Here is an 11,804-nt window from a genome sequence, read left to right as displayed (position 1 = left end):
TACACCACACTTTTGTCATGACCTGTAACTGAATTTTGATAAGCAGAAAATGCTTAAGTATTTTTAAAAATTAAGTATCTATGGCCTTCCATGAGAAAGATCCTGTAGCCTTGGATCTTGAAATAGTGGACTGTTCATAGGAAGCAGAATACTTACATTCATGTTTCAAGATAGCTTGGCTTCTTTTCCCCTCCCCTGCAAAACACTTGATGATGTGCAAGTAATCATTTTGGCCATTTTCACTGAACTAAAAAAAACCCAAGAAGATTTTTATATGACAGTGTAATACAGCATTGCTGAAATATATGGAAAAGAGGAGAAAGTCTCTAGGTAAAGAAAAACATCTCTTCCTGTAACATTTTAACTTGGTAACTGACAAGAAAGAAGAAAAGACTATAAATCCATTTAAATAAATGTTTTGAAAACACATAGTGATATGCTAGAAATCAGACATGTTTGCTGGTCTTCCCTCCTTTCTGTATAAAATGTCTTTCAATCCTTGTTCTACCATTCTGTCTTCAGGAGAAGTCTGTATTATGCCCTGGTGCTGGCTAGTGCTCTCTCCTGATGACCTGTGAGAAAGCTGGTTACATCAGGATTAAACCCTTCCACATATCTGTAATTAGTTTGATTGCTGCGGTAGCAGTATTACTTAAAATTATTTGAGCATTTCATGTGTCTTAAAATCTAAAGAGCATTCTTAGTCAGTGGCACTGTAGAAGAACCTGCTGTCAGATTTGTTTTTATGACCCTTCTTGTTGTTGCATGCAGAACTACAAGAACTCTTTCAAGGGTGATTAACAAGCCAATGACCCTCGTGGTTGAGCAGGGAGAGAAGTAGATTTGATGACCGGGCTTGCTTTCAAGAATGTCATGTGCAGTAGTATCAGAAAACCTTGTGAACATCAAGATATATCAAATACAGAGTCATAGAACCGTTTGGGTTAGAAGATGTAGATGATCATCTAGATCCTGCCATGGACAGGGACACCTCCAACAGACCAGGCTGCTCAGAGCCCCATCCAGCCTGGCCTTGAACTGTTCCAGGGGTGAGGGCATCCACAACTTCTCTGGCCAACCTGTGCCAGTCCCTCACCACCCCCACTGTAAAAACCTCTCTTCTTCCAAGGCCAACAGAAAAGATTGAATTAGCTTCTGACATACAAATCTTGACCTCTTCAACACCTTCAGCATCTTGTAATTGGTTATTAAGTAGTTTGTCCTAATATCTTTGTGGATTTCAAACTCTCTTGCAGTCCTCTGGGACCACCTTATTGAAGTTCTTAAAAATACGCTTGAAATTTCAGAGGCTGTTTCTTAAAAATGCTCTGGAGTGAATTTCATCAAACCCTCAGACCCTAAATAGGCCTAGCTCATCTAAATATTTTTGACCTCTTCTCTTTGTTTCCGCCTCTCTCTCTTTTTCTTTCTTATTTAAGTTAATTGCATCAGAGATCTGCTTAAAGGGACCTTTTTATCTGGCAATGCACTTATACTTCTTTGGTCTCCCTCTAGCTTCAAAAACATTCACAGAAACTTCCTTGCTACCATTTATTCCCCTTGGTAGTTGCAATGTATTTATGTCCTGGTCTTTCTGATATTAACTTTCTGTGTTTATATTTTTCTTTGTACTCATATTGTGTGTCAAATTCTTGACATCCAGGGCATTGAAGAGCTCTTGCTGAAGCCGTAAACATCCTCCTTTGCATCAGGATAATTTGGTGTCATCTTCAGTGCAGCCTGTTTTTTAGTGTTTGCCAGCAATTCTGCAGTCCAGTTCTTCCACATAATTTCTATTAATTTTACCCAATTTGTTGACATGTCTTTTGTGGGGAGCTCATTGTCTTCAATATTCAGTGATTCCCTTCATATATATTAGCCATTACTTTCAGTCTCTTTGTGAGCTCTTCTCTGTTTGGATCAGAACTAAATTTAAGATATCTTTTCTCTTGGTGACTTTCTTCAGTTGTTCTCAGTACATTCCAGTATTCTATTGGAAAGGCCTTGTCCTGGCTTACTGCTTTTCTTTTTTATACAACCCCACAATTACATAGGTGGCACATGGCAACTAAAGTTTAATTTCAAAGAACAGGATTGCTTCTGAAATCAAGGTGGAATACCTTTGAAGTATGGAGGACATTGAGTATAACAGCACTTCAGAAGGACAATAAATTGATCAGAAAGATGGGGATGAGAAGAACAGAAAAAATATTGCTGGAATGACAGGCATCTGCAAGTCTGCTCAGGAGTGTAGAATTAATTCACCCCATTTAAAGTGAAACAGACAGACAGGCAGACAACTAAATACAATTAAACAGATTTTTTTTTTCAAGTTTGCCTTCCTGTGCAAGCAGCCCTGTTGAATTGCTAACCCAGACACAGTATATTGCCTATTCTTTTGTGCTTAGAGGCTGCAGTCCTGAAAGCAAATCTTGGCTGTTGATCTTAATCAAAGGAGGTTCAATACGTGCCTGTTCTTTGAAGCATGTTGCTTCCCATCTGGTAGAGAAGGAAGGAGTTTACAAATTCAAATCTCCCATTTAGAAAGCATGTCAGTGATATGATACAGTCCCTTCCCCCATTCACCATCCTCAACTGAGGGCTAATAGAAATGGAATTTAATTGCATATTAAACAAATATTAACAAAAGGTGAGACTCCACTCTTAAAATTACTCAAATCTTTTAAGCAACATATTCAATCTTCCACAGCATTAGATTTTTATCTCGCGTGTAATGAGGTGTAAAGCTCCTCTGTGAAATCTGCAGAGATGTTTTGTATTATTGTATTTCTTTGGAGATGCTGTATAAATGAACTGGTGGAGTCACTTCCCATTCTCAATTCTATTAAAATTGGTTAGACTTGATAAAAAGTGAAGTAGTGAATATAAATTTCTTACTCATACTTTCAGCCCAAATGTGACCGCCCTTCTTCTTCTTCACCTTAGTTTTTTTAAGTGAATAATGAATTTTCATGAGGAATTTTCTCACTGATTTTTAGTTATTAAAAAATGATAACATGTAAACCTAATTACAGTTTTAATTTCTCTTGAATGTGTGTCATGCAAAACTTTGGTATCATTTATACACTTTCAAGGATATGCTTTTCTACAGTAGGTCGGCATTGATTGTTAGGAACAGACCAGAGCAAGGTCTTGGCAGGAGGCAGTTTTACTTAGTGAGGTTTTTATTTTGCTTTTGAATTATGAATATTTTAATTTTAACCAACTTAGTATGCATGTGGCTGATTAGGGAAGAGTACACCTTTCTGGGCAGAAGAAACTTGATTTTGAAATAGGATCGTGTAGGATTAAAATGAAATAAAATCCTCAAAACCAGTGATAAATGTCAGAGTATGTGGCAGAACAGTTTTCTCAAAAAATGCACACATTTGGATATATAATTAATTATATTGAAAAGGGGAAAGCAGTATTTTAGAACTGAGTATACAACATTAATTAATCTGAGGTTATAAATCAAAGTTATGTTCTGGAAGAACAGGTGATGATTGTAGAACATGAAGTGCCTTCCATGTCTGGATTCTTAAAGGGAAAGGGGTAGAAATAATTAGAAAGAAAAACAAGCCCAAATTAAGCCCCCAATTGCTTAGTGCATTCGTGTTATTCTGCTGACTTAGTAATTATGTCTAAATATCAACTTCACTGATGTTAGACTTTTACTGAGCTGAGAGTAGGAAAATTGGGTCCTTAATCTATTTTGAAATATTGGGATAAAAATGTTGAGAAATGGACAAATGTTATGAAAATGTATCATTTTTATTTTATCTTAAATTAATTCCATGAAAAAGCATGCACTGTTACTGATTTTTTTATGAATATGATTATATTTATTTGTTTTCCATTGGTCATATCTGTTGTTGTAACAGTTATATAATAATATTATCGTACCTTGGCACAATCATTGTTTGAAAAGATTTTAATACAATATTTACACTTCAGTATTGTTAGACATACCTAACCAGCCTTCCCCATAATAAAGCTTTCTCTTGGGACTGCCTTCCCAAGGAAGGAAACACCAGTGTCCTACTGAAGGAATGATCTCCCTTCAGAAACTGAAATTGTTTGAATTGAGATGATCTTTGCACTGTGTTTACATACACACATTCTCCAGTCTGCCTTTCAGACTCCCAAGCTCTCCCTCAATCCTTGTGTTGACAAGCCAAACTTTTTTGTTATTTTTCTTTATTGCCGCTCAATTTGTTGCCCGCAATTACACGCATGTCCATGATATCCACAGTGGCTCCGGAGTGGGCTCTGACTGGAGGAGGTGTGGGTGAGTCTGTCCATTGTATCTGCTCTCCCCAGTGCCACCTCAGTGTCTGTCATTCCCCATTTTTAACACCATACTTTGTCCTAACATATTCTCCATTAGTCCAGGTAATTTAGGGAGAAACATACTGAAGAATATCTCCTGTACAGCACTGAGCTGCAAATGTCTGCCATCCTCACAGTACCATTTACCCAACTGATCCAGCATGGAATGCTGGGCACCATGTTACTTGGGTTTCACTGCTTTCACTTTGAAAGCTGTTTTCTCCAGCTTCTTTTAGTTCCCAGTGGCTGAAAATCAAACCACTAGCATGATAATCAGTCATAAAATGAATAACTGTGTTCAGTTTTGGGAGCACAGTGATTTTGTGTGTCATACATAAATGAAAAGTTTTTGTCCCAAGCCAGTTTTCTTAGCCTGGTCAATACAAAAGGAATTAAATGACCTTGAATTCAGGAGTATAATTGAGTATAATTTCAGGACTGGTTGTGAAAATGTGCTGATAAAGTGAATCTGTTTCTTTGTCAATAACATCCTTTTAAGAAACTGTGTAGTGCTGTAAGACTTCTCCCTATGCGATCATTTTTGGGGTTGTTGCTTGGCTTGAATTAGGTTAAGTATCAGGTTACCCTTGAGAGACTTTAAGAGTGAGAAAGCCTGCACACCTCCTGCATCCTGGTTCATTGCATTTGTTTATAAACATCATGTTTCTCATTCAGAAACTTTATATAACTCGGAAGTGAAGGATGGCTCCCAAAGTTTAATCCAGATCTACTCCCGCCTTCCGGAAATACCTCAGGAAGAAAATGCAGCCGAGTCCTGGGAAAGTTTAGAAGGGGTATGTTGGAACTCCCTCCCTGCCATGTTGGTGCTCCTGGTTTTAGCAACTATCACAAAATAACATTTGTTTTTTATTTGCAGGACTTGATTGAGCTCAGCCAGTTGGTGACTGAGTTTTCTCTCTTAGTCTGTGTAAGTATTAATTCTGCATTCTGTCCTACAGAGTGTCCTACAAAAACAGGGTGAATGGGTAACTCCTAGGTGGGGACAAAAAAAGCTGAGGATGCATCTCTCCTGTGATTTGGGCTCTGCCAAGGTGACACTTTGAGGAGGCAGCAGTCTCCTCTTTCAGCATTAGTGCTGGGAGTTTCTCCCAAGTTCTTGTCACTGGAGCAGCTATGATGTTCCAACCAGTGCACATGGCCATGAGCTGAACCTTAGCAGAAGCTCTGCAGTGTTGACTGCAGACTTCTACCCAGGTCCTATTCGTTTCTACAGTTTCTAATTGTAATGGTGGTGACAGCTTTCACTGCACAGGGTGTGTGTTTGGCAGGTACCTTTTCTCACTTAATCAGGAGTGCTAGAAAAATCCTCACCTTTATCATGCCCTTTCTCTGCTCTCACAGCACTGCCAAAATGTTGGTTCCCAATGTTTAGTTCTTCCCATGCCACAGGCAATTTAAATGCACAATTCTCATCTCCTAAGAGTGTTCCTTAATCTCCTCATTGTTGGGTTAGTAGGGATAAATAACCTAGCTTTTGTGCTTTCTGCTGAGTATGTGCTGCTTCATCTATACAAAAAAACCCAAGAAAGAACCATTAGACTGGAGAGGAACTGGAAAAATGTTCATTCACTATTCTGAAGGTTAAAGGAAGAGGTCCTGTTCCCAGGACTCCCTGGATTTTGCACTTGAACATCATTAGATGTAATAGCATGCATCTAAGGTGGGTGGACTGCATAGTCGATGAACACCAGAGCTGGCGTACTCAGCAGTTTCTGAATTAGAAAGAGGCAAAAAGTTCAGAATGCCTTTTATTTTAAGCTGAACATCAGCCATCTCATTATTTTATGACATAAAATAGCCTGCGTACTGCTGAGATTAAAATAAGAACAAACAAACCCACAGACCCCTTTATCTTCTGCTTCAGTGTTCCCTGGGAGAGACTGCAGGGGAATCTGACTGACTGCATTTGGAGAAAGGATCGAATGTTTTTGTAAAATCAAACAGTAAAATACAGAGCAACATCAAGTATTTTTTCAGTGCTGTCACTATTTCTGAAGTCATTGTTCTATAATGTCATAATTAAACACTTCTACTTAGATTCCTTGATGCATCTTTGTATGTTGGAGTTGGTAATGATCTTATAAATGCCCTTTATAGATTTTTTTTTTTTGAATGTGAGACTCAGCAGGGAACAAAACAGGCTAGTTTAGATTATTTTTCCTTTTAGAATGTGAATTCCTCTATCCATCGAAAAGATTTAGAAATCATATGTTTTGTTTTCTCTAACTGCAGCAAGACATTGTCTAATATCCACCCCATATTATTACTTAATAGTTTAGATTTTTTCAAAGTAAGTCTGTAGTTTCAGCAGAGTTCATCAGATGCTAATCATGGAGCACCACTAAGGCTGCCGGGTGCAGATGAAAGCTGCTGTGGGGCCCGGATTACAGGCATTAAAATGGTGTGTATTGGCTCACTGCTGCTTCCCAGCAGGTTACCTCACTCATAATTCCATTGCATCTAGTCCCAGCAGGAGAAGATTGACAGGATTGAAGACCATGTCAACTGTGCTGCTGTGAATGTTGAAGAGGGAACCAAAAACTTGGGAAAGGTAGGGATGTGCTCCTGCTGGTGAATCAATGGTGGTCTGCCTCCCAGCCACCCTCTGTATTAACCCCATTGATCTGCCGTCTTTAATGCTGAGGGAACCAGCAATTAAGGAAATAAGGAAAAAATGACCCACAGGTAGCAGGGAAAAAAAAAATCAATCTCTCTTGTAATTTTCTATCACATCCAGGCTGCTAGAAAATACAATTATTTAATTTGAGGGGACCTTTTTAAACACTGTTCTGGTGGTTACTTCGGTTTACCTGCAAAGACAAGTGCAGTCAGTGACTGGCTCACAAGAATCACATAAACATTAAACAAGAGGCTGATTATAACCTGTCATTTCCATTCTGTTCCATGTCAGTTACTAAACAAACCCCAAAGCTGGAGTCAAGCCCATCACTGAAAAGTCTGAGCATTTTCTCAGTTTCTGATTTGATTTAACGGTGGCGACAAGGTAACACCCAGTGTACACAGCAGCCAGAACCACATGAAAGGACCTGGTTCACAACTGCATGCACAAGCGGATTTTGAATTGATTTTAGCATGTTCTGTCATACTTTTTAAAAAACACTAATTTGTAAAGTTTATTTATCACTGAGCTATCAAGTCACTGCCAAGAGCAGTGAGGAGAAAATGCACATCGCCACAGGCAAGTATTCTAACTATTTTTTTTTTCCTTTACAGGCTGCAAAATACAAGCTGGCAGCTCTGCCTGTGGCAGGTGCAGTCATTGGTGGAGTGGTGGGGGGTCCTATTGGTCTCCTTGCAGGCTTCAAAGTAGCAGGAATTGCAGCTGCACTTGGTGGTGGGATTTTGGGCTTCACAGGTGGAAAATTGATACAAAGAAAAAAACAAAAAATGATTGAGCAGGTCTCTTCCAGCTGTCCAGAGCTTTCTCACCGAAGTGCCAAAAAATCCAGCTGAAGTATAGATTCATTATGGCCAGGAACAACAGTGCAGTAGCTGAGCTAATGACAGACTTGCAGCCTTACACTTTACATACAAGGCTGAGATGTGTGAATTTTGATGACAGTTCTGTTCCTTGGGAGGGCTGAAACAGTCGTGTCAGAATTTCTCTTTTCAGACATGGTGACATCAGTCCTTTGAAAATTATATGGATAACTTTTAATTACATAATTCTTAGGTAAGCTATATTCACAGCTGTAATGATGGGTGACAGGTGCTTCATGCCAAATTTGCACAAAGTGTCTTGCAGACAATGCAAAGAGATACTTGGAAAATCCGAGTCCTTTCCCATGAATGCCATGAGAAGCCGGAGCTCTTACTGTAGTGCTCCAAAGAAACGGAAATAAATGCCATCAATCTTTCAGGGTCATAGTATTTTAAGTTTACTTTCATTTATCTGGATTCCCAAACTCTTCCTGCAATTCCCCAGGATATGACTATGCCTGTTCAATAATGCACAGAGAAGCATGGGCTGTCATAAGGTAAGAGTGTTGGGTGAGCAAAGTGGAAAAAAGTTATGTATATATCACATCTGCCTCCATCAGCCATATCAGATCAGCACTGGAAGCAGCTTCTCCTCTTTCTAGGCACCTTTTTTTAATTTGTAAACTCCTCACCTTACTCAAAGTGTAGTTATGAATTAAACAGTCTAAGCAGCAACCCTGCAGAACTGCTACAGGAGGATAATCTTCCATAGCTGTTCAGCTCCTTGCCTTGTCCTGAGAACACCATACAGAATTGAAGAGCCAAGCTCTGGCATCCTGAACCTGAAGCCTCTCATTGCTGAAGCAGCACTTAGTGCAAGATGTTGCCCTTGCTTCTCCTGAAGCCCAGAGCGCCCTGGTGGGAGAGCTTGAACAGCTTCCCTGGAAGGCAGGGCTGCAGCCAGGCCCACTCCCTCCACAGGCTGGTGTCCCTCAGGGGTGGTGTGAGGCCCCAGGCCAGCAGAGAAGCAGCGAGGCCTCTTCATGGTGCACGGCGAGCTGGGAGCCCCAGAGGCTGGGACGGGGTCAGAAATATCAACCTGATACAGCTTACAGTGCAAACCACCCTTGTTTGGGCAGCTGCACTCTTGCATTACTCTCCAGTACCAAAATGTCTGTTTCCACCCACACTGCAGAGTAGCTGCTCAGCCTCTTCAAAATTTTGGGATATGCTGTGGAGCCTGTATGGGGTGAGATGCTGGCAGTGCTTTTGCTCATTTTTTATAGTGGACACCTGTTATCTTACCCTCCTTAAGAAGCCTTTTGCTTCTGGAGCTTCCATTGTTAAATACAGAAGTGTTAATGTGTTGTTATTGTCATATAATTGTACAGTTATCCTGTAAGCTACTGTTCAGCACATGGTCCTACCTCCACCCTTTCAGGACTCTTCCCACACTACTGCTGCTGCTGTTTGGGGGAACAGATATTGAGGTTGGGAATCCGCTTTTTAAAGTTTTTAGCTTGGTTGATTCATCCTGAGCTCTGCTTGAGTCGTTTTCTTAGGCGCACACTGAAGTCAGTGTTGAGATAAGGCTCTCTAGCAGGGAACACTGTCCAGGGAAGTGTACTATAGAAAGAGCTCCCTTTCAATAGGCAGTACTTTGATATCATCACTGGAAATCACTGTCTGCTAATGACAGATGATGGGGTTTTGTGCCTAGAGACATTGTAAGCAACTGTTACAGCACAAATAACTTCTTCTGAGCAGTTCTTCCTTATTACTTTTAAAATACTGAAATTGCTATCAACTGGAGCATTATGTCTATTTTAAGTAGGTCTGAGATTCAGGGAAACAATGTGTGCAAGAATAGTTTTCACAAGTAATTGCAGACATTGTCAAAACTGCATCTGTTGAAGCCTTGGTGCCTGCACTGGTAAAATCAGCTGGAGTGCAAAACATGACCTGAGTAATTCAGCTCATTTGCTCCTGACAGGCAAAAATCCCTTTCCTTTCAGTGCATCTACTTCGGATGTAAACACAGTTAATGAGCTTGTAACAACTTCATAGTAAGGATGTTCATTCCTTTATTTTCTACATTTAAAGGAAGACACGAAAGAAAAAAATGTTCTTAATCAGAAACTGTGGTTGATCCTTTGTATGATTTTCAAATGCTCTCTCTGCTTTCCTGCTGTATGCTGTGAAACCTTGTGCATTTAAATGACAACAGCCGCATCGGTGATGTTGCGGACTCCATCCTCTCCCCCCAAGCTGTAATAATGCCAGGACAATCTAAATTAATAAGACTGAATTCTTGCCCCAGCTTATACCAATTCAGCTTGGTGTGCACTCATTTTATGAAATGTCTGCCACAAAAACTATTCTTCCCCCCTGCGTCTTTGCAGAAGCAATTTTAAATCATTGTGTACACACTAGACGTGGGAGACTGTTATTTAAGCTATGATGTTTTAAAATAGGTGGGTTATTTACATATGTGAAGAAACATCAGCGTCTGAGTAACCAAACTAGCAATTAAATTGCTAGGCATGTTACTCAAAAGAATTGTAAGATATAAATAATTCTTTCAGACCAAATAAAAGTTTTTGCCTACAAGACTGGTTGGATCATTTACTGAGAACGTCAGGGTTTATTTCCTTCCAGCATCTAAAAGATTAATCCCTCCCAGATTTGATATTATTAAAATAATTGCTCTACCAAGATTTAAGAATTCTGTAATGAGTTCCCAAACACATACTTCAGCTATCGAAATATTTACATTGGCTGAAATGAATACAGGTTCCTAAAATGTCACATGCATCCAGTACATACATGGTAGCTCAGAAATGGACTCAAGTTCAAGTGAAAACAGTTTGGAATGGTTTTGTTCCCTAAGGGGACAACACTAATATTTTTGGCAACTTCTCCTGGAAAAACTGTGAGAAGTATTAAAGGGAGTGGGAAGCTGAGCACCAAATGGTTAAAACCACAGATGCAGATGAGCAGAGTGGAAGGTCACAGCTTGAAACACGGCTTGGATTTTGATGAGCACTTGGCTCTCCAGGCAAATTCTTTATCACCAGGTAAAAGCTCAAGTGCCCCTCAGCAGCAGGCTGGGCAAACATAGCTCAGCTTTAGCTGTTCAACCTTCTGCCTGCAAAGAGAAAAGGCACTTGAGTACCTGGTACAGCCAGGTCAGTGGTCATCAAGAACCAGGAGAATCAGGTCCGACTCCAGTGAATTCACTGAATGTTGAAATTACTTGAGCACGTAGCTGTCATAAAACTCTTACATCTAACTGTCAACCTTATGCTGGGATGCCAAAGCTCTGGGAACAAGTCCTTCCCCTCAAAAGCAAACTTGGATTAAGGAATGGCAGAGGAGGTTCATCTCTCTAGCTGAAAGCACCAGCCACTGGACTGCTGGGTGGATGATGAGCATCGTTCTTCAGAAAGAAGTTTAGACATCTTCCACCAAACAGCAGTTATAAATCCCATTCCTCCAAGAATCCCCAGGAAAAATAGGAACCTCAGAGGAGTAAGGTAAGTACTCGCAGGGACCATTTAAGAATTGACTAAAATTTCAGGTGCCAGAACTCCTCCAGAAGTTGTGTAGCACCACCTGCAGATCACAAGTATCAGCCTTAATCGATTCCAGCTGCAAGGCAGTATGACTCAGCTGCCAAAAATGCTTGATTTGTGATGAGCTGGAGAATAGGACAGGAGAAGACCTGGCTTTCATGCATTTTATGTGCACTCCAAAATGCAGATTCACAAAACCAACAAAAAAGTGTAGCTGTAAACAAAGCCTTGCACTAATCTTTCAGCTCCCAACTTGGCAGCTGCTTAGTCAGTTGTAGCTTAGTGTAGGTATCAGTAACTCTGCCCTCAGAAATGCTCCCTAGAAATCTGCTGTGCCTGGTGCTGCAGAGGCTTGAGTCAGGAGCCTGTCCTGGGATCAACTTTTGCCACAGCTGCACAGGACCATGGAAGCCTTCTGTCAATAACTGAGCCAGT

At 40.3% G+C, this 11,804-nt stretch overlaps 1 protein-coding gene across 1 annotated transcript in view; it reads left to right on the top strand.

Annotated features, from left to right (window-relative positions):
• Positions 1–10,406, top strand: part of STX17 (syntaxin 17) — a 28,494-nt gene extending 18,088 nt beyond the window's left edge. The window contains exons 5-8 of the mRNA XM_008642686.2: positions 5,008–5,126; positions 5,210–5,260; positions 6,818–6,904; positions 7,588–10,406. Coding sequence (XP_008640908.2) covers positions 5,008–5,126; positions 5,210–5,260; positions 6,818–6,904; positions 7,588–7,827 — 497 coding nt within the window. The 3' untranslated portion in view covers positions 7,828–10,406. The remainder of the gene's footprint in view (positions 1–5,007; positions 5,127–5,209; positions 5,261–6,817; positions 6,905–7,587) is intronic.
• The last annotated feature ends 1,398 nt before the right edge of the window (positions 10,407–11,804 follow it).

This window comes from Corvus brachyrhynchos, unplaced genomic scaffold (genome assembly GCF_000691975.1).
Source record: "Corvus brachyrhynchos isolate BGI_N302 unplaced genomic scaffold, ASM69197v1 scaffold409, whole genome shotgun sequence".
In the NCBI taxonomy this organism is placed as follows: Eukaryota; Metazoa; Chordata; class Aves; order Passeriformes; family Corvidae; genus Corvus; species Corvus brachyrhynchos.
This window is presented reverse-complemented; position numbering and strand designations above follow the sequence as displayed.